The sequence below is a fragment of the Actinia tenebrosa genome, unplaced genomic scaffold (genome assembly GCF_029948245.1).
Source record: "Actinia tenebrosa isolate PJP-AT-01 unplaced genomic scaffold, QUT_ActTen_1.0 PGA_scaffold0__85_contigs__length_37466705, whole genome shotgun sequence".
In the NCBI taxonomy this organism is placed as follows: domain Eukaryota; kingdom Metazoa; phylum Cnidaria; class Anthozoa; order Actiniaria; family Actiniidae; genus Actinia; species Actinia tenebrosa.
In genome coordinates this window covers 22,871,946-22,898,349 of record NW_028292569.1, presented here as the reverse complement: position 1 = coordinate 22,898,349, position 26,404 = coordinate 22,871,946, and the positions used below count along the sequence as shown (strand labels likewise).

The 26,404-nt window shown below is 35.7% G+C and overlaps 3 protein-coding genes across 4 annotated transcripts; 1 reads left to right on the top strand and 2 right to left on the bottom strand.

Annotated features, from left to right (window-relative positions):
- Positions 1 to 229: 229 nt before the first annotated feature.
- On the bottom strand, positions 230 to 2,221 carry LOC116300723 (U11/U12 small nuclear ribonucleoprotein 25 kDa protein). The gene is made up of 4 exons (XM_031709639.2): positions 2,002 to 2,221; positions 1,378 to 1,486; positions 864 to 938; positions 230 to 390 (listed from the first exon to the last, which is right to left on the bottom strand). The coding sequence occupies exons 1-4, from the start codon at positions 2,213 to 2,215 to the stop codon at positions 333 to 335; spliced, it is 456 nt and encodes a 151-aa protein (XP_031565499.1). The 5' UTR covers positions 2,216 to 2,221; the 3' UTR covers positions 230 to 332.
- An 83-nt stretch (positions 2,222 to 2,304) lies between these two features.
- LOC116300721 (uncharacterized) lies at positions 2,305 to 6,706 on the top strand. Its single transcript, XM_031709637.2, has 6 exons — positions 2,305 to 2,459; positions 3,339 to 3,401; positions 3,946 to 4,039; positions 4,752 to 4,785; positions 4,909 to 4,979; positions 5,487 to 6,706. The coding sequence occupies exons 1-6, from the start codon at positions 2,370 to 2,372 to the stop codon at positions 5,690 to 5,692; spliced, it is 558 nt and encodes a 185-aa protein (XP_031565497.2). The 5' UTR covers positions 2,305 to 2,369; the 3' UTR covers positions 5,693 to 6,706.
- On the bottom strand, positions 6,345 to 25,287 carry LOC116300719 (diacylglycerol kinase theta). 2 transcript variants are annotated; one of them, XM_089036160.1, is made up of 28 exons: positions 25,023 to 25,287; positions 24,268 to 24,473; positions 22,338 to 22,417; positions 21,894 to 21,996; positions 21,267 to 21,355; positions 20,601 to 20,744; positions 19,760 to 19,913; positions 19,250 to 19,345; positions 18,738 to 18,835; positions 17,950 to 18,022; positions 17,345 to 17,430; positions 16,908 to 16,960; positions 16,236 to 16,326; positions 15,791 to 15,842; positions 15,585 to 15,646; positions 15,041 to 15,191; positions 14,657 to 14,698; positions 14,054 to 14,169; positions 13,468 to 13,619; positions 12,678 to 12,826; positions 12,303 to 12,411; positions 11,221 to 11,421; positions 10,541 to 10,693; positions 9,568 to 9,613; positions 9,362 to 9,430; positions 8,680 to 8,733; positions 7,922 to 8,020; positions 6,345 to 7,303 (listed from the first exon to the last, which is right to left on the bottom strand). In XM_089036160.1, the coding sequence occupies exons 2-28, from the start codon at positions 24,458 to 24,460 to the stop codon at positions 7,190 to 7,192; spliced, it is 2,829 nt and encodes a 942-aa protein (XP_088892286.1). In that variant the 5' UTR covers positions 24,461 to 24,473; positions 25,023 to 25,287; the 3' UTR covers positions 6,345 to 7,189. The 2 variants fall into 2 exon arrangements, with proteins under 2 accessions (XP_088892286.1, XP_088892285.1); XM_089036159.1 differs by lacking the exon at positions 25,023 to 25,287 and having other exon boundaries at positions 24,268 to 24,588.
- Between the last annotated feature and the right edge of the window lie 1,117 nt (positions 25,288 to 26,404).

Genomic DNA, 26,404 nt, shown 5'->3' with positions numbered 1-26,404 from the left:
GCAAAATAAAATTAAAAGAAATAAAAGAAAAAAAAGCAAACGATAAGGAAAAGGAAAAAACTTAAGTTAAGGGAGTTCAAAAGAAAGAAAAAAAAGACAAAAGAAGAAACCAAGAAAACAAAAGTCGAAAAGAAAATTTAAAGCAAGAAATAAAATACAAAATGACATTATTTTGAAAGATAGATTATTGACTTGAAAAATATTATTTTATCTTTAAAGCAATAATATAATTTTATTCATTGTCATTATATACATATGTACACAAATGAAAATTTTTTTGGGAAATTTAACCAGCTATTCATCTCTTTGTTATGAAAATACACCATTTTTCGTTATTTTCGTCTTAGTCTTTTTGTGAAGGTGACTACATCTTTACTGGTTATACCATACCTGAACAATCAAAAATCTGTTTTAGTATTCAGTAATAATCACTGGCAATAGTTTATGAGGGGGTTGGTAACTCTCTTGTTTCTAAGCTTATTCCATTCTGTAATCCCCTTTCTAGCTATATAATAGGCCATTTCACAGATCCTGTTACTCAACCTCAGCCTCGTCAGCGTGTAATTATTCTTTAGAATTTGACTACAGTCCGCAGTAATGAAAGGAATTTATACATCAACGAACTCAATTGAAACACTTAAAAATTTCACAGGTTGTAGGCAATTTCTAAAGAATATATTACATGCTCATGAGGCTGAGGTTGAGCTGTGGGATCTGTGAAATGATCTATTTTGTAATACAACTTTTCTGCTATGATTTATCTAAACAAAGAAATGATACTCTAGGGGATGACACATGGTCTGAAATGGGACAAGTTATGTCCAAGCTAAAAGAGTCCATTGATAATCTACCTTCATACTTACTCTTTAAGTGGTTTATGATCTTCTGTTAGCTTCTGACCATCATATGTCAACAAATAGGTCTTCCAAACATGTTTCCTTAAAATATGATACGAAAATTCAAAGTCATGCCTTATCAGCATATGCATATTCTCCCTCACAGCTGTTTTACTCTTTCCATTCCCCTATGGTCCACTTCTCTCCCCACAAACATTTATGGGGAGAGAAGTGAACCATAGCAAAGGTGGATCCAGGGAGGGCAAAGGGGATCTGAAGCCCCCTTCAGCAGAAAAAATCAAAACAAAACAAAACTGAAGAATTAGATGCTTTTTTATTGTTTTCTGTTGTGTTGATGGAAGAAACTCAATTAGCTCCCCCCCCCCCCCCCCCCTAAAATTTTGGCTGGATCCACCCTTGAATAGGGGAATGGAAAGAGACTAAAATGGTTGTGAGGGTGACCAGCAATTGCAAGCTTCTGCTCATTTTGTCTAGAGACATCAATAACATATTTTTTGTTGTCTCATAAGGAATTGCTTACCAGTTGATGTTAGTGATTGTCCCTCCTTCTCGTTCTTGCTTTAGAGTAATGTGTCTCTTAATAGCTTTTTTAAGATCATCCACAGTAGCATTTTGAACAACAACCACAGCTGAGAGAATCAGAACAATATACTGTGATTGCTTCAGTTTTATATCAAAACATAAAGGAAAATGAGCACATTATGACATAAAAAGTGTTTATAAAATACATGTAAAGATACGAGTATACTAGTACTGTAGTATTCTTGCTCTCAACCACCCCATATTCATCATCATCATATTATAATCATCATCATCATTATCATGACCACATTGTTGACTTCAGAAAAGAATTTATTCACATTTTTCCATCTATCCATCCATTCCCCCATCCATCATTCATCTATCCATCCCACTGTTTATTCCCCCATCCATCTGTTTACTAAGCATCTGGCATAATGCCCAGTGTAACCCAAGCAATGCTATCATAATAATTATCACCATCATATGAGTGTCAACCCCTCAATCCCATCATTATTATTATTATTATCAAATATATTAATTGGTTCTTAAACAAAACAATATCATTGATCCATACGTTCTACAATCTAATAGATCAATAATGATATATATATAAGAAACTAACGCAGAATGGTTCCAACATCATCCATTTGTCTCACATTAACCACAATAGCACGACCATGTTCTAAGGCGAGCTGGGCATTCACTTCCTCAACTGTCGGTTCAGACGGCAAATCAGCCAGCAGGGGATCCTGCATCAGTTTATTCAGCTCCTTACGAAACAAGGCCATTAGTTCTGGATGAGACATCGCTTCCATTTCTTCCTCTTCGTCCGCCATCTTGGATTCTCTTATTTAACAAGTGGGTTTCCTGTGTCTTTGAAAGTAGTTAGGAACGCCTGGTGTTTTTCACTAATTGGACACTCTGCTGGCTTTTCTCTTCTGCCCTAAGGTCTTTCGTTTTATCCCGAGATCTCGCGCTTATCCTCAGAAAATGATGTTTTTAGTAATCTTATGGTGTTCATTAATAGCGGCAAGTTCCAGCGAAGCAAAAAGAAAAGATGATCTGGAGATAGTTGTTGAGGTAAAGGTGTTTTAAGTATTTTAACGTTTCGATTTATACCTTGAAGCCGATTGAAGCCCGCAAAATCAATATTAATATTTGATGCTTGGTGTATCTAACTGATAATGCTACAAACCAATATTTGACCTCATTTGATTTAAGCTTGATATAAAAAATCTTAGAAAGAATTAACTTTGAAGTTAGCAACCTAGTATAAGAGGTTTTAAGCACAGGGTAAAAAGTAGGCGTTTAATAATTTGGTTTAAAGTTTTGAAAACGCAGAAATGCACCTGCATTCAATCGATCTCGCTAATTTTTTTATGCCGTATTTTCATACATTTCACTTTATTTTTCTTTCATTTTTATTCTAAATTATTGGCTACTTTTGAATATATTTATCTATGAATGAGTCGAAGATACTTTATTACCAACTTGGAGTATAGATAGGCTTTATTAATCTACACAAAGTTGTCGGGAAGCAAATATATTATGAATAACTCATGCAGAACACTTGATTGTGTAAACATATCAAAGGACATCAACGAGCAGGAAAAACTGTCCAATTTTATACCTCCCTTTTTAAACCTTCTTCATGTCCTAGCACAAAGTAAATATAATTTGGTGTTTGAATGAGTAAAAAGGAAAAGACATTAACTTCATCAGTGTTGCCAATTAATGGTCTAGAAATTGTTGTCTTGATTACATTGTTCTCCTTACATCTTCTTACATTGTTCTATTCTTCTGCTATTATTGCTATATTTTAAATATGTATATAGATTTAATATTTTTATTCATTTATTTAATTATATATTGTAAGAGCATTGAGATATTTATGTAAAGCGCAAGAATAAAATTATTATTATTCATTATTATTATTATTATTATTATTATTTTGTTCAGTACAAACCAGCAAGTTGCAGTAGAAAAGCAAGGACTGGGGATGTTGTATCTGTTCACTACACGGTTAGAATTTCAATATGGATGTATTTGATAAAATTTTTGATTGGGATACCTGTTGTATATTATGAAGAGCTAGGTTAAGGAAAAAAAGATAATCAGCGGAAACTTTAAATTTATATAGCCCCACCTCTAATATAATGATTTCCTTATACTTTTGAAATCAAGGGTGGTGTAGCAGTTATTGCAAAGTGCATTCAATGACTCTCACCTCAGGGGTCTTTGGTTTAATAGACCTATCCCGGATTCGCTTAAATGGCTGGTCACGAAACAATGGTTTCAAGTCGAGGTTGAACTTGATGAGTAAAAGATTCAAGTTCAATCTCAACTTCAAACCATTGTTTCGTGGTCAGTCAAGCGAATTCAGGATAGGTCTATTCTTGGACTCAGCAGTGAGTACAGTTTGCTATATCTTTCCCTCAATTCAAGGGTTTTCCTCTGCGTTTTCCTCTGGGTTTTCCTCTAGGTTTTCCTCTGGGTTTGTGTTGGTTTTTGGCCCTTGGCCCCTTGGCTATGCCCCTGTATAACATTACATATGTTTGTCATTCAGGGAATGTTAGAAAATGGCAAGATGTTTGACTCATCATTAACAGAAGGAAGAGAGCCAATCAAGTTTGAATTAGGGAGAGGAAGAGTAATTAGAGGTAGGTCGTCCTATAGTCAGCCATGGTGCTATATGTGTGTTAGATTGTTGGTCTAGCCCAATGCACTAGGGTTTTGTATTCTTTTAAGTGTGACCACTAAACCTGGGGTCACCTAGACAGTGAGAACCAATCAAATTGTAAAATGAAAACAATAGATTCCAACTTTCATAAGTGGAGCCAATCAGAAATCAGCAGAAAACAATAGCCTTTTAACATATCCTTTTAAGTTGCATTTATTCCCACGAGAAAATAAGAATGGCTATCTAGTTTGTTTACACATAACATCAGGAACAAATTACTATTCTCTTGCAGTCTAGGTTCCTGATTGGCTTGACATTGTTTTAGAATTCATCTACAATTTGATTGATTCTCACCGTCTCGGTGACCCAGGTTATAGTGGCCTCACTGTAAGACACAACCATCATGACAGCCATGTTTTGCGTCCTTTTACTGTATAATTCCAAAAATTGTCCAAACCCCCCACGGAGGAAGTTTTTAAGACCTGACGTACCCCCGGATCAAACTCCAGTTTTCTTCCATACAAACTCTATAATTTTGCTCTTTCTCTGACTCCCCCCACCATATTCATACCCCGTATGGAGGAATTTTTTAAGATCCCCTCCCCTGGAACTACACATTCTTATGGAAAGGGATTCACGTCATCAGTAATGATAATGATGCTATATAACTATTGATTAAAATCTTACATTAGGCTGGGAAGAGGGAATCAAAGGAATGTGTGTCGGGTGAGTAAAAAATTAAAGTTTATTTTTTGCTAAAGAATGCTTTAGAATGTATCATGTGGTAGAATTAGGTATTGGGCTTCCTGTGGTAAGACTGTTCATAATCATATACGTTTTCTTTTTCAGAGAAAAGCGCAAGTTGATTATTCCACCACATTTAGGTTATGGCAAGCAAGGGGCAGCAAATGTCATTCCACGTAAGTATTATTCTTTTCTCTTCTAGTACCGTCTTTACAGTTGTAAATTATAAACATAAAATGACTTGGTGCACCCTGCAGTTACCTATTTTATGGCAAGATGTAAAACTTGTTTCTCATCAATAAATAATAATAATAATAATAATAATAATAATAATAAGTATAATAATAATAGTAGTAGTAGTTTATTCCAGCTCTTCTACAGAGTAGCTATACGTCTGTATACTAAACTGAGAGACTAATAATACCTAAATATCACTATAAGCCCAACCCTAATGAAAAAAACCTATAACCAAGCCCCCATCCATATTAATAAGTGAAAAAAAAAGACAATAATAATAATAATAATAATAATAATAATAAACTACCAATTAAAAATTCTCCGGCATAGTCCCTCCTTCATATATACATAAACCTAATGTGATTTATCCTGAATGTATTTTCCATCACTTTTTCTAATTTATTTTTGTTTTATATTTATTTTTCATCTTGGCATGGGTATCATAGCTGATTCATATCTGATATTCACAACGGAGCTCATTAACATTGATCAAAAACCATTCCTCGATTTCAAAGGCCTTGCGCAAATCATAACCTGGCCTGCATTGGCTGTTATTCTGGTCTATTACTTGTACAAGAAGGCAAAGGATCAAGTCAAGCCAAAGGCCGCAAAGGAAAAAAAAGAACACGCTAAGAAGAGTAAACGGAAATAAACCCAGCCAATTTGATACTGTACAATATCATCTAGGTAGTACTCATTAGCATTTTTTAATTAATTGTCTCAGTAGCAAAATTGTAAAAGGTTAAGGTTTCTTCTAGGTCATGAATTTTCCCTGCTGGAAGAGGCTTCTTTTTTCCCCTACTTTTTTTCAATCCCAGCAAAAGAAAAAAAAACTCAGTCAGCAAGCAGGGAATCATGGATTAATCACAGCTTTGCATTGAAATAATGTCATAATACAGTATTTAAGGTATTGCTGTATTTTGCATCCCTTATCACCACCACCACCATCACCACTACCACAACCATTATCATTGTCATCATGACCACCATCAGCATCACCCATCGCTACAATGCATGCTCCCACATTTATCACCATCATCACTTTCATCAGCATGAACATCAACAGGACCATCACCACTACCACAACCATCATCATCATCATGACCACCATCAGCATCATCCATCGCTACAATGCATATTCCCACATCCATAACCATCATCACTATAATCATCATGAATACAACATCACCATCATGACCACCCTCAGCATCATCATGACCACAATCAGCATTATCCATTGCTACAATGCATATTCCACATCCATCACAATCGATGTAGTGAAATATGACCCACCTGACTCAGTGTTAAAAACACATTATAACTTTTATTTCTGAACATTTATCAAAATGTTTACCTATCTTTTTAATTTCTGGATTGCTTTAAAAATTACAAACTTACAAAAAATATCAGCAATCCAGTTCAATATGTACCATTGTAATTATTTGTTACAAAAATGAATGGTATGAATCATTCTATAATTTAATTACCTGAAGTAGCACCTTGCCATGAAAACGAATGCTTTTACCTCAATATATAACACAATTATCTTACATAATTTCTTAACAAATTACCATGTACTGTATACAGTTTTCTCAACAAATCTTGTCTTAAGTTTTATTTCAAAATTCTTTCATTAAAAAACAAATCTTCTGTACGAAATACTTAATATGTGATTCTATTTTCTATGTATGTGGCATGGCTCGTGCTATAACTGTATTGATTATTGAATAATATCTGCATGATATTGGTATATGTACACTAGGAATATGTTTGTATGAGTGATCAAAATGTAAAGGATCATTGTATTTACATTCCTCCCATTTCGATCATTTTTCCCTCATTCCCATTTTTTCTCTTTTAGATAATTAGTATTATATCAATCATTTGGAAACTCTTCCTTCTAACTTGTAAGAGATGTTGAAGATATGTATTCAGTTTTTCCCATTTCGATCATACATTTTCTCATTTACATGACTTCTCTTGAAGATTAGAATAAGTCAATCACTTGGAATCTCTTTCTTCCAAGTGCTCATAAAAAACGTTGAAGATATGATTTCAGTTCCTCCCATTTCAATCATTCATTTTCTCATTTCCATTCTTTCACTTGAAGATTATTTGAGAGCATACCAGTATTATACGAGTGCTCTCTCTACTCATTATAAAAGACACTATTTGGAATATTAGGTGCTGAGGTGGGTCTGGATATTGCAGCCCTTTGATGAAGTTGTTTGGCCTTGACTCTTCTTTTTGACAGCATTGCAGCCTTCAATGATAAAATGAATAATAATACCCAATGGTTTACCTTTTCACCTCTATTTATTATTTCTAGTTTTCTCTCCCCCATCTACATAAATAGACCTCTTAAGTTTGTTGTGAAATGTGATCGTCATGGCAAGTTTTTTGCTCTGACATCCAAATGAACGTATAAGTCGAGTAAATGGTTTGAACCCAGGTGTTGAAGTTTGTTGTAAAATACTATCACGTTTCACAACAACCTTCAACACCTGGGTTCCAACCATTTACTCTTAGACCTTATAAGCTTGTTTGTAATGTTTTCTCATTACAGAATGTGTCATTCCCTAGAGTATCATTTCTTCGTTGAACGGTTTTGCATAAGAAGAATCTTATTCTCAAGAGAATGTTACGTGGTCTGTAATGTGAAAACATTATGCCCAAGTAAAAAAGGTCTATCAATGGCTCCTGGTGCAGGACAAAAGGGATAAGTACAACAATGTGCATTCCCAGCCTTGGGTATGACAGGGGGGTCTGGACAGGTCTAAGGTGTGGAGGGAGGGGGGGGGGTAGAGTAAAAGGGAGAGGTGGTACATTGGCATCAGTGCAAGAGGTGTACATAGTGTTACTGACTGACTACTTGTGTTACCTGCATGAGTGCTGGGCGGATAATTACTTGGCCAGCAGACTGCATCCATGGTTCACCATCAATCTGAACTGGAAGTTCACTTTTGAGCCTTATATTGATCTGTATATGTATTATCAAAAATGGCAATTAAAGATTTTTTTAAAGCATCTTCCATTGTTGAGCATTATTATGAGAATATAACATAGAGGATGTTCAATATGGGAGTTCATGCATCCCTTCTTGCCATTATCATTCCTACCCGGGAATGCGTTGGAAATAGTTCATTAGTAAGAATGGAAATTCAGCTATTATGCAGAAATGGGTGAGTCTAGATAGTCCAAACACGCCTCCCTTCCTTCCCAGCTTCTGCGACAAGCACAGGTGGCCCAAAAAAGATGAAGCAGTCAAAGAGAGGACTAGGTTAAACCCCACCTTCTACCCCAGATCTGCCTACATCAATAATTTTAAAGAAAGATGGTAAACTGACTTGAAAACTTTAGCTACTCCAGCTTACCGGCATTCTTTATAATTATTATTGATGTACTCGGGCAGATCTGGGGTAGTAGAAGGTGGAGTTTAACCTAGGCCTCCCTTTGACTGCTCTGCTTTTTTTTACAAAAAGAATAAAGGTTTAAAAATATATTACATTAAATATGACCTTTTTTTCCCCCTGAATATGCAAAACTCATTGGGTGAACCCCAGCTAATATACCCAGAATTGACCATAGTCATAATATTAATGTAATGATTTGTTAAATTATTCTTGGATTATATGTTACCTGTGATCCTTGAGCTATTCTTAATCCATATCTCATGCCACTCTGGATTTGACCCTGTTACAAGAGCAAACATAAATTATTACAAATTAATTTACAAAATAATTAATTGCTGTATATGAAATAATTTAATTTATGAGACAGGAGACCTAAGGGACCAGTTCTTATTTAAGTTGGAGGGGTCCTAATTGCTAAGTATACTGTACTTAAGACCCTAAGTCCTGATGAGGGATTTATTCAGATCACTAAGTATGTTTTTAGGCAAAGACATTTAACTCTAACATTGTCTCTCTCTTTCCACCCAGGTGTCTAAATGGGTACCATGTAATTGTTGGGAAAATACCTGACAAAATACTGGGGAGAAGCCTGCTGGATATGTAATCCAGGGGGAGTGAGGTAGTGAGACTCCTAGCTGCTGCATGCTAATGCAACAGTAAGGAAGCAGCAGCCCTGATGAAACCTTTTTGGTCCTCCAAAAGATGAAATGGAGGAGTGGGGGTATGGTGCCACTTCCAAGGGAGTGGCAGGGATTTCTCATGGGTGAGAGAACAGGGGATGTGATAGGCACCCGAAAGGTACCCAAGAGGCACAAAACTGGCACCCAACAGGCACCCAACCGACACAAAACGAGCACCCAACAGGTACCCTAGGGCGCTGGTCTAATTTATATCTTAGCATGACTTACCATTTGCATGACACCAGTTAACCCAACAACCTCTATCATACCATCATCATGGTCTGCAGCACTAAAACCCTGTCATCAAACAAAAGATCACAATCTTATTAGCCTGTTGAAAATGTAATAATAAAATATCATTGATAGTGAAAGATCAATAGAAGTCCTGAGTTCTTTTACTGGTTAAATTACTAGGCATGGTATACTTTACTTACATCTTCTTCTCTGTGAGGTCCCCACAGATCTGCACCAGCTCCCCAGCTAAAATATGAGTGTACATTGTTTTAATAAATTCATGGTCAATGGATACTGTACCTAGGAACACACACGGAATCATAAATGTCTGCCTGTCTTTAAAACAACTATAAGGGACCATTCATTTTTGTGGGGAGGGGGTGGTGGGGTTTGTTTGGTAATGATAGATGTGTTGATCATCACAGTGAATGAGCGATCTAAGCGAAGAAAAAATGATTCCAAGCTTCAACGGGAATCAAACCTCCACGATACTGGTGCGATGCTCTACCAACTGAGCTATGAAGCCAATCCTGTTGGTGAGCGGTCAATTTTTTTGGGTTCATCAAGCCACTATATGTAATAAGTGTGAATATTGAATGGATAGAACTATGGTGAAATAATGATTGTTTGTTTTTGTTTCCTTGCCTACCTTGCTCTCATTGGTTTCTTTTGTCTTATTCTATCATATATACACTCCTTTCTACCACTTCTTTCTCTTTTACTCCGACGAAGGACTAGCGTCCGAAACGTCAGTAAGTTTTTTCATCTTTTCACGGTGTATAATTTACCTTTTCATCATTACTGTTTCATTAGAAACACCGACGCAGCTCACACTAGTTTTTAGCTAGTTATATCTTCTTTGAAATAATGATAGATGTGTTGATTGTTTTGTAAGCCCATACAAGAAATCTGACCCCCCCCCCCCTATTTGTTGTTGTATAAAAATGGCTCTTTCTTTGTTTTCCATTATGTTATTGTAAAACTGATTTGTGAGTTGTTCCTTTTTCGGGCCCCCCTCTTAAGCCTGATTTTTTAATGACCCCCACCCCCCCAACTATGTATTATGAGGTATTCGGCATGTACTAGGCATATTCTGAACATGGGTATGATCAGTATGTAGTAGTAAATATTATGTAATGGCTATAATTGTATGAATGATAAATGCATACAAACCTGCCAATGTTGAGAAACACAAGTCCACCAACTGCTGGCAGTGCAATCTGCTCACCATCAACCTCAACTTCAACTTCATCTGACAGGCATATGGAAGACCTCTTTGCCATCTTTCTAAGACCAGCTCTAAGGTAAACTCCCTTGTTATGAAGTCTGTGTTTAAATACCAAATTACAAATTTAATATAATTTTTGTTTAATTAATATTTTCAATTGAGCTGAATCCTTCAAGCAAAGGTTTCAATGATGATGATGATGATGGACAATGATGGTGATGGTGATAGTGGTGATGATGATGATCAAATAATCCTCATCCATCCATCCATCCATCCATCCATCCATCCATCCATTCATCCATCCATCCATCCATCCATCCATCCATCCATCCATCCATCCATCCATCCATCCATCCATCCATCCATCCATCCTGCATCCACCCACCCACCCCTTTGTCCATCCATCCACCCATTCTTTTATTCATTCATTCATTCACTTTTTTTGTTCATTCATTCATTCCTTCATCCATCCATTAATTAATTAATTAATCTTTTCATTCATGGTTCATTTATTTATTCATTTAACCATTCATCCATATAATCATTTAATCATTAATCCATAATTAATTATGCATTTTAGTCATCCACTTTTCATTCACTTTGTTGCATCATTCTTTGTACCAACCTGCTAGTAAACTTTTGAGGGGCTTCTTCTCGTTTCAAATGAAAATCCAAGCACAGGTCAGCATCAATACCAATTCCAAAATAATTGTTCATTACAAACATGTTGGGTTCATCTTCACGGTTACAACCCATGCCGATAGCACTGTCATTAGACTTGGTATCAGACAAGGGTGTGTCTGCATTATCAAATATTATAAACCATCTGTAGGGGAATAGACCAAGATGTTGTATAAATTTATCAGTATGATTGATAACTAGGTCGACCCATCTATATGTTAGCTGTACTAATAATAGACATTGATCTTGCATTGATTTTCTAGAGGAATTGTTCTGGGGTACAAAATAATAGGTCATCTTTTCTTAAAGACAAATCCATTGTTTTGTCCCCCAGAACAATAATCCTTTCAGGACTCAAAACAATGAAGGGTCTATAGAGGCTTTGCACCATCACTTGATGGCAGCCATGACAGGAGGCAGGAACAATTGAATCTGGTTTTATCTGTTTAACATGAGAAAGAATTTAGTTTCCCAGGGAAAAAGACTATTGTTGTACCTCCGGTCATGGCGCCTCTATAGGGCATTGGGATTGGGATTAACAGTGGTTCAACAAGAGTCACTCTTCTTCCACTGAACTCCAATTTGAATTTAAAAGTTGACCTTTGTGGAGGGAGGGAAACCAGAGAACCTGGAGAAAAAAACATGAAGCACAGGAGAGAAACAACAAACAACTGTAATCACATACCACACCCAGTTTGAGAATCAAACCCAGGTCGCATTGGTGAACAGTGAGCTTCCATTAACTTATGTCTTCCCATTTCAAACGACATTTCAATTTCTTGATAAATATTCATTTGATTATTTTATACTTGGCCTGTCTCTCTTAACATCTCTAGATTAGAATTGGGATTCCTATGGTCTTGATTTGGTCCTTGGTAGAAGAAAAGAAGGTTTGGGGGTGGGGGGAGGGAGTAGGATGCAGCTCAATCCATATGGCTGGCTGACCATGTCCTAATCACTCTGCTCTCAATAATGATAATACCAACAAAACTTGAATACTTATAATAACAGGCATGTGTGACTTACCTGTCCAGGAGACCTGCATTAGCATGGTCTACTGCTATAAGCAATGATAATGGTGACTCCCCAGAGGAATACCCTCCTCCCCAGTTCAGTACTCTTGACAAATCATTACCTGAAAATCATTTAAAAAGAGGCAAGCTGAGAAAAGTGTTTCACAGAGTGGTTGTTTCTAAGAGAATTAAGGGTGGTTTAATGGTACTGCACTCACCTCTAGCTCTGGGGTCTTAGGTTTGATTCCCAGACTTGTCATCACAAGTGAGTAGAATTTGTTAGGTCTCTCCCTTGATTTGAGGGTTTTTCTCTGTTTTTTCTTCCATTTTTCCCCCACCTCAAAATTCATGTGAGGAGCTCGAGCTACACATAACAAAGAATACTAACCTGTACCAAGAGGCACAATAGCTGAGGGAGGTTTCTTACACTTTAACAGAGAACTAATATCATCTAGACATGATAACACCCATCCCACTGTACCATCACCACCACAGATCAGAATACGAAACATCTTGATGTCCTTGAATGTATATAAACTGACAAAGACAAATAGTAGAAAATATTTGGTCAATACTATCAAGATTACATATCATTCAGATTAAAAAGATGCCATAAATCTATGGATCTTTAGTTTGGCAGTGAATAAAAGTGAACAGAAACATGGATGAATGAAAAATCAATATTTTGATTAGGAGTTCCGTCCATCTGTCTGTCCATCCATCAGTGGGAATAAATGAACAAATGAAGAATAGAATGGAAAAGGTAGGGAGTGAATGAATAAATGAGTTAAAAAGTGGACAAGGGAGAATAAATTAGTGATTGAATAAAAAGTAAAATAGATGTATTGGCTTGCTTAAAATAACACAGTACATGTATTTGTAAAAATAATTATATCTTTTAATAATTCAATCTATAAAGTATCTATAAAATATAATTATATTGTTTTTTGTTGTTATTAGATACAGTCAAGTTTGAAAGCAAGGGATTAGGCAGGGGGGCTGGAGGGGCCATGCCTTCCCTTCCCCTCTTCGTGGCAACAAAATGGCGGCCTTTTGGAATATTATGCTGTACAGTAATAAATATTTATTTTCATTTGCATTGCAAAGTTTTGCAAAATTAAAACATAAAACACAAAATACTGGCTATGATCCTGAGGAAGATTATGTTGACATCTTACCCAGGTAAAGGACCTCCATCTAGAAGGTTGTAGACTTGGTTAGGGTTGAGTAGCCTCTGGAATGCTGACATTATATCATCTCCTTGACCACCACCACTCTTTGGATTAACAAACACCAGAAGAGGATGACACTCAATTGGAAGTGTTTCTGGCTGCAAGAAATAACATAAAAGTACTGTGAATAATCAAACTACAATAATTTTAAGAAATGTGTCTTTCCAGAAACTATGCATATACCTCCCTCATGGAGATCCCCCCCCCTACCCCTGGTAATTCCAATTTTCTTCCATACAAACTCTGTAGTATTTGTTCTTTCTCTGACTCTCCCACCCTATTCCAAATATTAAATTCCTCTGTGGGGTGGGTACGGATAAGTTCTGGAACTACATACAATCTAAAACAATCTGTATTATTAGTTAAAGTGGGCGAAATTATAGGAAAGTAGAAGGAAAGAAGGAGAATAAAATAATGGAATGTTGAAAAGTAAATTGATAATTACATGTTATTAATTAAGATCACAAAAGATGGGATGATGGAAAATGGGAAATAGGAAATGAAATAAATGTGGAGCGTCATGTAAACTTACATGTATTGTAGGAAGTAACTTAACAAACACATCTTTGCCATCCACAACAGATCCTTTGAGTTTATCTATGGCCTCTGCCGCTAGATCTGCTGAAGGTAGCTTAACAAACACCATACCTGAAATGAGAAAGAGAACAACAATGGAAGCATTAAATAAAATGACTTCATTACAACTTTTTATTACTTGCAATAAATACTTTCAGTCAAGGCAAGGATTGAGGTACACCTTATAGAAAGTGGGTCTTAGAGTGGAAAATATTGTGTGAATAAGATTAAAAGTGGAGGGCTTACATGTAGGCTGCAACAATCAGCCAGTTTCATAGTTTAAGAATCAATTCCACTGCGCATGTAATTTTATCTCGAATTTCTCAACTCCATTTAGACGAAAGAAGGTGAGAAATTCGGGACAAAATCGCTGATGCACACTGGAAACGATTCTTAAACTATGAACTGGCTCATACAACGGAAGAGAGACTAAATTGATCATGTGAGTAGCACCACACATAGTAAGATGTCTTAACATTTTAGAATATTGTTTTAAATATTGTTTTTGTACATTACTGAGACTGTTAGCACAAATGAATTATTCCATTTTAATATTTACCATAACTAGGATGAACAGATTCTACTTCACAATACTCTGAAACTAGGAAAATAAAAATGAAACAAATCAATTTTATTAAATACATACAGCTAGTACTTATAGTAGCATACTTTCATTTTAAAATTATATAATTTTCAATAAGTTTTAAATCAAGCATTTTCTAGTCCTTTTTATTGGGATTCTTGAGCCAAAAGGTCAAAACAAGTTGTCTTACAGCTGAACCAAATTTAGAGGGGGGGGGGGGGGGGGGGCTAACTGGTATGTGAGGGGAATTCTAATTAATAATTATTTGATTAAGTAATCTCCCCTAATCATTAAAATCCATGACTACTGTTTGATGTTTGGATATGCGTTGGCATTAATTGTAGCTTGAACATAACTTACTGTCTTTCAAGGTGTCATCTAAAACAGCTTCATATCTTGCTTTATCAACTAAATATGTAGGTAAGTTACCAACACACAAACAACTACTAACACGTGGCTCCAGCTTGCGACGGAGGTAGAACCGTGCAAATTTCATCTGCCTTATAGATTTCTGTTAAATTGAAAAAAAGAAAAGAAAGTCATTGAATAAAAGGTGCCAGAGCTCCAACCATGATGGCTGGGACAGGAACTGATCATGCGAAAGCTTGGACAGGGCGACAAACTAAGAGAGTTCAACTGCAAAAGGGATGGAGTTGCTGGGAAATGAAATCATAAAAGGAATGGAATAGGTAGCAGGGACAATGGGATAGTATACGTACAGACAGTATAACAACAGTGATATATATGCAACGCAACATGAACTGACAGGGGCACTTTGTTGTGAACAAAAAATATCATTTCCAAGAGCTAGAATGATGCTAATAAAATATAATATTGTTGTAATAGCAATATACATATGAGAATGGTGCTGATATGACAATGTGGTGCCATATATTATGCTCACCTTTCGAATATCCATGAGACATTTCCAAGGGCTCTCATGACTTTGCATAAACCTCTCTTCCACTAAAATAATAATAATAATAATAATAATAATATTTGGTAATCGATAAAATTGAGACCACTCAATGTGTCAGTCAACTTTGTGCCATCACCATGCTTGCTCCCATTGAGCAGTGATGTAAAATCTATAGACTTAGACTATCTTACCTCCTTGATGTAGGTGCATTTCAGTCAAAACATAATCATCAACTTTTGCATCCTGAAACAAAGGATTAGCCATGGTTAATTAACAAGATGCAAAACAAGAAACTAAGTTACGATTGTCAATGCATCACAATAGGGTTTCAATGCATCACAATACCTCAATGTTGACAGATTTTTTTAATCAAAGAGAGAATTTTTAATGGTGCAATCAGAAGGCAATATAGACAGTAATAACATACATGGGTGATGCTCGTTTAACACAGAAATCTTGCATTTTTTAATGCAAAATTGAAACGCATATTCAATGGCACAATGCACCTGTGCTTACAAGGAAAGAAATGCAAGCAACTCCAATTATATGACCATAATTGCAGGCCCAAGAATCCAGATTGAATCAGACCAATCCTGAACATGAACACAACTCATCTATAGGTGGGTGTGTACTTACCCTGATGCCAAACTTCTGTAATGCTAACTGCAGCACCTCTAATACTGTGGTACTTGCTGAAACCGGTAGGGTTCTGAATGTTGATTGCACACTATTCATGACAACACAAAATGTTAATAAATAATTCATAAATGGCTTCAATTAATCCTTATCACATGGTTCCATGTTGTTCCCATGAGAATAAAAACCTTCGTATAAAAACCCTTTTGAATAAAAACCCACGTAACCTCATCCTGGAGCACTTGACTGTGAGGCCACATGGAAAAAATCTATATTGTTCCAGTTAACATGGCTACCACATGTTAAACATCCATGTACTTAAAAGTTAGACAACAGCAATATAACTACAATAATAATGATATATGATGATAACTATAATAATAATAAATAGGGTATATAATCATTATCAACACCAACATCATCATCCTTATTAGTAGCACCAGCATTAGCAGCTGCAACAAAGCCAAGCCATAATATTATGGCAGAGGTCTGACCATTTCGATTTGCAGATGTTTTAAGAGCAATGGCAGCAGTGACATAGATTTTTTAAGACTGTGAGAGTTGGTCTGGCCAAGACCAATGCTCACAACTAACAGACCCAACTGATTGTAAGATAAAAACCATAATTTGTCTTGTTGTCAAGTTATAGCTGTTTATATTATACTAACTTACTCTATCTGCAAGCCAGAGTATATTCTGATGTAGCCTTTTCTTCTGTCTGCACTCTAGGACAAATGATTTGTTACAGTATAAGACCAAAGATTAAGAACTTTTTTTATGATTATTATATGTAATATATGAGAAAAAATGGGGGTTGAATCAAGGAAATAAAACCAGCAATAGCTGAAGAATAATTACAGTCATTGTGTAGTTCCAGAAAATAATCATCCATATCCACCCCAAAGAGGAATTTGGAATTTCTGAAGAGTAGAGGGGTCAGAGAAAGAACAAAAATTACAGAGTTTGTGTGGAAGAAAATTGGAATTTCCAGGGGGTAGGGGGGTGTCTTAAGAAAATTCCTCCATGAGGGGGGTATGGATAATTTTTGTAACTACACATTCAGATAATATTTATCGTTGAAGGAAAAGCTGATTGCAGTGTATAGTTACCTTCATCCTTAGGAATATCAAAGGACTTTTTTCAATCTCAGTGAACTGGACAGGCATTTCTTCTAGATCTAATGGTCGTTCATTATCTGTCAATTATTCAAAAAATTAATTCAGCAAGCAAAGCAGTTAAGGTTGAAAACTTATTCATCAAAATGTGGTAGGTATTTAAAATCTTGAAGGTCCTTGTAAAGTCTGTAGCTGTCTTCCTTTTATTATATTTATTAGGGAAGGTATGTTTTATAGAGGGGGGGCTGCAGGATTTGCAGTAAACTTTTAAACTCACTCCAAGGCTTAAAATAACGGCTGTACAGTCACCAGTCATGATGACAAGTCAAATTAGTTTTAGCTTAGTCACACCTCATTTCTGGCTCAACATTACTATTCAAAATGACTGGCTAGGCAACGATTTGACTGGACAAGTTCCAGTTCTGGACGGACATTGTCTGATGTCCAGCCATTATTTTAAGCCCTGCACACAGTTAGAAATTCATGGCCCTCCAATTAAGTCAACGAGGAAACAGCTTTGGTCAACCTGTTTCATCATAGGATAATAATTAGGATTATATTAAGATTATCATAGGAGGCTAAGCCAAAATTGAACTTACTTTGATCTACTACTTTAGCTAGATAATAATTATTGGGATCATCATTTATACAAAATTTCTTCAGTGCTTCATTCTGATAAAAAATAAATAATTAGAGCAAGTGAATCTCAATAAAAGTTATTTGAAATTCTGGAAGTGAAAGGGAGAGGGAATGAAAAGAAAGTGTAAAAAGGGATATTGAAATTAAGGTTTTCGCATTGTCACATGATAGAAGCCATGTAAGATGGCAGGAACAATACAATTGTTTTACATATAAGAATGAATTCAATTCCCGAAAATGGGATTTTATTTATCCACCATTTAATCACAGGCAGTCCAAGCTGTATTATGGGCGCCGACATGTGATTGTGCAAAACCTCTTTTAAATCAAAGAAGAAGATTTAGTGGGAAGGGAATTCAAGGGGAAATAGTAAAAGTGAAAGTAAAATGGAATGTGAAAAAGAGAAGAAAGAGCTCATGAATAAAATAAATAGGAGAGAGACTAGAAAAAAAAAGTGTGAGAGTGAATGAGATAAGATGAAAAAGGGTAGGGAAAGTGAATGGAAAAAAGATTAAGAGAGCAAGTAGAGCAAATGGAAAGGAGCTAATAAAGGAATGTGGAGAATACGAAGGAAAAAAGATGGAAAATGAGAATGCATGAAAAAGTAATCAAAGGAGACAATGAGATTGAGACAATGAGACTTAACAAATTTACTTACTAACAAAACACAATCAAGAAAAGAAGTTGGAGTAAATGAAGCATGAAAGAGAGAGAGTGGCAACTCTGTTTAGATTGAAATCATACTCACCAAAAGGTGATCAACTTGAACATTTCTTGGCACAGGTATAGTTTTACGAGTTTTTGGTGAATGAATATTTCCATCATAAACATCTAAATGAGCTACTTCTAGTTATGTGGAAAGAGAGAATAAATCCCAAATCAGTGGCGTTCTTGCTTACAATTTAATTAAGGATTGAATTATCAGTTGATACACTGAGAGAAAACTTATTTAAGAATAAGTCACAGCCTTTTCTCAGGGATGGCTTGGGGGTTTTCTTCATAACATCATTTCTAAGGAATGACTTATACCGATCAGTGCAATTCTCAAGATAGAATCTGTCTGTCTGTCTGTTCATAAAAGACAGACAGACAGACACGAAAAAGTGTGTGTGTGGGGGGGGGGGGGGGGTGAGGGATCTACCTACCCCACCCTGTTTCAGTGTCCCATTCATTAATACAGCATGCAGGGAGTGAATAAAGCATCATATGATAGAAGTTAGTGTCAAGAGAAGCATAAGCCGTAATTGAAAATAGCTTTACCTTTGGCTTCTAAGGAATGACTTGAGGTGGCTGAAAATGTTGATTGAGCAGCTGGGTGGTCTGGTACAATACCATCATCTTCATCAACATAGCTACCTAAAAAAAATTATATAATATAATAAACAAATAGATAAATAGTTTAGTATTTATTTATGTAGGTCTGGTATTTTGCTCTGATTATTTTACTAGGGTTAGTTTCATTTTGCAATTGTGTGACTATGTTTGCTGCCCTCCTCCTATCCCTTTCCCTTGCTACAGAGCTGTGGGACTTTGCTATTGGCATCGGCACTTTTAAAATTGAGGTGTCTCCTGTTTAGAGGCTTATTATACAGTTAATATCAGAAAAAGATTTCAGTCCCACAGTGTCTCTTAAATAAAGAGTTTCCACATAGACGTATCACTATATATCACTATATGCATGCTTTATTCTAACTATCATTAGAGAACAATCCAAAGACATATCAATGATTATAATACACAGAACTTTCCTAATTATTTAAAAAAACTTACCCTGTAATGATTGCAAGTTCCCTGTATTAGACTTTCTCCAGGGACCCCACAGGTCAATATTGGGTAACGATACACAGAATGGAGGGAGAGACAGCCTATACAGATATCCAAATTTACATTCTTTTGGAAGCATTTCAAAGCATCCACTGTGTGCCTGTCAAAATTAATAAACCAATGTCATATCTTATATATAATTAATTAAAAGAAAATGCCTGCCATTTAATCACACAACAAGCTTCTTAGTTGGAAGTTTAAAGACCGGTTTTCTCTTACAATGCAAGGCAATGAAATCTTTCATTTCCCTTGCACTTGGGTCACTTCTTTTTATAGTGCGAACATAAAGTTGCAACTGCTTGCATCGCTAGTGAGAACTAGGCTTTGAGGTGCAATCATAGGGATAGTAAAATCTGATTGGGTGAAGTTATGACAAACTTGGATAATCAACATCAGACTGTAATGGCATAAGAATACTGGCAGGAATGAAGTCTTCAAAATATCACTAGTTGTAATAATTATTGCACATTAAATAATATGTGCACATGGTAGTAAAATTGTTTGTTTCCATAAAGTGATGAGCTCATAATGCATGATGCCATTGTCATGGCAACAATTCAAGAACAAATATTGAGAAAGATTTGCATTTGATTTGCATCATGGATTATGGTGAGAACTTGTGTTGCTATGGTCACGGATAATTATATCATTCATGAGTCATGGGTAGCATACTGTCTGGTGTCATTGTCATTGGTAATGATTCATAAATAAATTGAGAAAGATTAGCATCAGCTAAAACTGGGGATGCTATGGTAACAAATAATAACATGAGTGGTAGATAGCATACCATCTGGGCACACCAGCTACACCTATAACTAGCCAAGCACTCCATGGTCCCACATGATCTTTTGCAATACACACACTTTGCACCTAAACCAATGTTTCCTTCTCTCCAGTGATGACCATGTGTTTGGGTTAATATCTGTGTGGACTAACACAATTAATAATTATTAGTAGAGTTGTTTGTTGGTTCTCTCCTGTGCTTCGAGGGTTTTCCGGGTTCTCCGGTTTTCCGGGTTCTCCGGTTTTCCGGGTTGTCCGGTTTTCCGGGTTCTCCGGTTTTCCTCCCTCCCCAAAAGTCAACTCCTAAATTCCAATTCGATCACAGAATGAGGGCCACAGGTTTGTTAGCCACTGGCTATTAAGTGCTACCCTAGTGAAAAAAGGACGGGTTTTTTTATATTATAATAAAAAATTGCTCCTGCTGAAGAATATTTTTTAAATAAAATCCTAACAGCATAATTTTTCTCACTATGGCACTTTTATTGCTTTTATAGAGTCTTTGCACCATCTAATGATGGCAGCCATGACAGGAGGCATAACATTAGTCTTTTCCCCTGGGAAACCTCAAATTAGACCAGATTCAATTGTTTCTGCCTCCTGTCATGGCTGCCATCACATGATAATGCAAAGCCTAATCTATACCAAGAACATGTGTGCCTAAGAAACTTACTTTATTAGATGTAGGGATGAATGTCGCAGAGTATTTACAGTCACTGATTCCAAATTCTTTGCATGTATCGTGTACAAAATATTCACAAACTAAGGAAGAAGAAACACTGTACATCAATAATATTATTTTATAACTCAATAGGCACACGGTCTAAAATGGTATGTTGAACCTTTTGATCATTCTCTTAGTAATCTATCTTGATCTTGGGCCTAGTAAAGTTTTCAATCTAATATTAGACCATGTGTCATTCTATTGAGTATCTTCTTTTTCTTTAAGACACTTGAATATGGATACATAAAAAAAAATGAATCTTATTTTCAAGGGAATGACACATGTTCTGAAATGGGAGAACATTAGGCCCAAGGTAATATGGTCTATATTATATGGCCCTATCTAAGCATCCCCTTGTGTGACTACAGGTTTCCTTAAGGCCAGTTTAGACGTTACAATTTTCGCCTACAACTATCGTGTACAACATGCTCACACCATCCTACAACTCGAGTCGTAGCGTGTAAATCAAACCTACGACTCGCCCACAACAGACGCGAGGGTGTTGTATACAATAGTTGTAGGCGAAAACTGTGCCTACTAATCCCACCTTTATAGGAAGCAGTAATCAAGGCTTACCTTGGCACCTAAATGATTCACAATCTTCAAGTCTCTTTCTACAAACATTGCAGAATTTTCTTCTATAAAATGATTTACCTCCCCAAGTGTGTGCTACAGGGTTCTGTAAAAACAAAAATAAAATCAATTATATGAACTTTCATTGGTACAGTATACTATGCGTTTAGAAATAATTGCGGGAACTCAACCATTTTAATGTAATCATAAAATACCACATATTTTCATCTATATTTAGTTAATATATAATTGTTATAAAAAAACATTATAAAACACTTCACACATCCTTTTTACTTCAAAAAATATTTTTGATGTCATTACGTCATTACTTAATAATTTTGATAACATTAAGTACAAACATCCTTCCTATAAACAAATGAAAAACAAAACCCTTCAAATAATTTTTAAAAATATTAAACACTCAATAATCTCATAACCCAAACTTACTTTAACTAAAGTCGTTGCTATGGAAACACATGCTGTTATGACGTTGGTGAGACACCGTTCATGGGTTACAAAATTACAAACTGTAAAGAAATTAATAACAAGAGAATGATACAAAATTAAAAACTCAAGTTACAAACTGTCACTAAAATTAGAAGGAAAATGCAAATCATTTTTTAGGCAAATATGACAGTTTCTTTTTAAAATTTGAGTACTAAATGTTAGTATGAAAGAGTCAGTTTTTAGGTCTCTTGTCTAACTAGTAAATACAAAAAGATAAATCATATGTACACCTACTTGCAAGAACATTGTCATACGATATTAGAACATTAGTAATTTAGTGAGAAAGGAATACATTAAAAGACAAAAGAAAAAGTTCAGCTTCAGTGATCTTCTTTTGTTTTTTAATGTAATTCCTATCCCACTAAATCACTAATGTTCTATATTCGTATGTCAACGTTCTTGCAAGTAGGTGTATGTTAAGTAGAACTTTATATATTTTGAATGAAATTGAATAATTCATTAAAAAAACATACATAATACCTTTTAGTTCAAGTATTTAACTGACTTGAGTTTTTACCACATCACATATATATTATATTATACAGAAAATGTAAGGAGTTTAAAATGTATGAATGACAGTCTTCATAAATTTCACTTTGCTGATTAATTCAAGCAACAGATTAATGAAAAGGAAAATTAATTATTAAATAAAACAATATTATTCACTGGTGCATAGTAATCATTGAAGCTATAAGGAGGATGATAAAAATAATGCAGGATCTAGACTCAAAGTAGAAATATGAGTCCATAAATTCCTTATAATACTAAATAAACATAATTGAATTAAGGCCACCAATAAATTATTACAAACAGCCAATATGAATATAAGATTATGTTTTTAAATTTGTAACAGGAAAAAGCTGAAAATATAGCTGAAGCATTGTAGTGAGTCACGTATTACAAAGAAATATTTACAATGATTTTGTTGTATTTTTTGAATTTTCCAAGAGGGCTTTAATTCAATTAAAATCAAAAAGATAACATCAAACTATCACTAATAATTGATAGACACATCTATTTAATCCATTTATGGATAACAATGTCCAATATGGGTCAAGGTAGAAATAGGAAACACTAAAATATATTGAGCACAAGTCTGCTGATACAGTCTTGTGCAATGGGGATTAAATATGGGTTTTTAATTTACTTGCAGAGGGGAAAATAATTTAAAAGCTCTCTGTGTATAGGCTACATATTATCTTCTTAGGGGACATTTCAACACTGGTTTACATATTAAAAATTTAAGAAAATTACTAGTAATATAGCAGATTATTAAATTCTTTTCATTGATAAATTTGGTTGCAAATAAAAAGAAGAAATAATTGCTTTAAAATTTGAAAGAAAAAATATTATTTAATGGTATTTCATAAAGTTTAGTTTGATCAAAACGCGTTGAAACGAGAATATAAACTTAGTTGATTTGACAAATAAATGAACACTGACTAAAATAGCGCAATCATTATTCTGAGTTCTACACTTCCTCGTACCTAAATAAACCACGTTAAACTTTATTCTATTTGAATATGACTTTATTTATCGTTTCCAAGAAAAATATTTCAGTTATGAGTTAAGTTTACTGTAAGGAATCTTTAGCAACGACGCGACTAGGGAATATTTTTTCTCCTCAGAACTGTGCTTCAAGGCTGTTTCCTCATTCCATATACACAAAGTTAATCAAACAACAGTCCTTCTAAACCGAGGATTAGAGAAATATTTCCGAATTGCTGGTTATCTAAAGACAAATTGAAGTCTTTTATGAGTCGTGATCTGATATTGCTAAGCTAATCAAACATCTCCTCGACTTTATCAAGTGTTTTCTCGGCGAAGAACTTCGTGAAGAAAGCCTTATAAAACTCCCCTGTAAGCTTACCTTCACAAGTATATCCTTGGTTAGTGAATCCCCAAAGCATTTCAGTACAGTGATGGCAGTAAGTCGGCCTTGTGAATGTTTTTTTAGTGAAGCGATGTCCACTTTGACCGTGAGCTTGGAAGGCTTCTTCCAGCATCGGTGAAGACATACGCCGGTAAGATAGTTCAGTTCTTGTACTTCTACGATCCGTCATAGTGGAAAGAGACCTTCAAACCGAATGGTAATAATTTTAGCGTTACATATTTAGCGATGCAGTCAGTTTTTTTAATAGTAAACATTAGTTTTGGCTCGACATACGGAACGACTGCTGATCAACTCATGCAGCAAACCAAGAGTCATTTTAGAACTATGGGGGAGGGGAGGGTAAGGCTGTCTACAATATATTGTCTTCTTTTTTTAATTTTCAGTCCCGTCTCAATACCTCACGAGTCAAAAGCTTAGCATTAAATAATGATAAAGATAATTCAAGCTAACGAGAACCTGTTGGTTTTTAAGGAGGCGTGGGTGAAAGATTTTGCTTTTCTTGGAAACGTGGGGGAGGGTCGTTACTGGTGTTGGTTTATACTGACCCTCCCTATCCCTTCGTTGCAACCATCCCAGCTAAAGTTTCCTAGATTTCCTGCTCAACCCAAAAGTTCAATTTAACAGCTGTATCGTCATACTGCATCTACACTCCCCTCCCTCCCCCCATTAACGACTGTAAAGTCAATGATTCGATTAAAACTGTCAAATTTTCACAGGGTGTAACAACTTACCAGATGTCACGTTGAGTCAATTAGCTTTCTCGTTCCTGTTTTCTTTTTTCACTCCAAAATTAACTCAGACGAAATTATGAAATTCCCTTCAAAAGTTCAGTGTTGAAATAACTCAAACTGCCTGCTTCCAAAACTGTAAACCATTGTGATTGGATGGAATGGATTTTCGTGCTTTAGGATAAACTGGCTCAAAGAGAACGTACAGCTATTGTACGTCCTTCATTCTTATTACGACGAATGAATTAATGATAGCACTGCATGATTAATGATTAATCGCTTTTCATTCGACGTGCAATATCTGTTTTTCACTTTATAGTCTGAAAGAGGACAGCTGGCACGCAAAAGCACTTAGGCGAAGACAATGGTATTACGTCAAACCTTAAAAGGGCTTCCGTGATGATTATGGATGGCTGGTTGGTAGTATTTAATACGGGAAGAGCAAAGAGTACACCCGCTGTCACGAACATAAACAGGAACAAGACGGCTTGTGGTGAATAGTGTGGGCGTAGACACTAGCTCCACCGTCTAACTGATAATGCCATTTTAAATTCCAAATTTTCTAGAGGGCAGTTAAGAACAGTTTCTCAGTTTCAACAATCCAATCATGATTGTCGATTCTAGCTCCAGTTTATAGAGTTCATTCCCCTCAGACCATAAAAAAGTTTCTAGTAGTTAGCGTATACCGTAAAAGTCAATTAAACACCGAACGAAAACGATGGAAATAAGATCTACTAACCTTTATTATAGTCTACTAACTATTTACACGGTTGAGGAAAATCACTCGACTAATCTTTGGCGTTGAATAAAAGAGCGCAAAATTTAGCATAATTAATGGATTGAAAAGAATTTGATTCGCTCCTAATGGTTTTCACAAGAATCTCACTTTTATATATATCAAAATTACTATAATTCGAACAAAAAGAAGGAACACCACAGGTTTTCTAGCCTACTGAAGCCAGCAGGCAATTGGTTTTTTTTACCCATATAATAGTTTCTTATTTCATTGGAGAAGCATGGTGGAGTAAGAGGGACAGAGCGGAGAATATGAGAGAGGAGGGGGTGGGGAATTCCATGACCTTCTTGTCACACTTTCTAAGAAGCTCAGGTATCGTGGGTTTCTCTCCTCGCCACCGAAGGGCCGGGGAAGGGATCACGCCCCCCTCCCCCCACCCCCCTCCTCCACACACACTTTTTCCCTTCTCCCCTACTAGTCTCTTATATTTTCCAATTTTCCAATCTTAGCCCCCCCCCCCCCCCCCCCCCCCCAAAAAAACTTTTTACCCTTGACAGACAGACAGACAGACACAGACAGATTTCTTTATTCAGCTATCAAGTATTAAAATAGTGTCAATCTTAGCCCCCCACCCCGCCCACTTTATAGG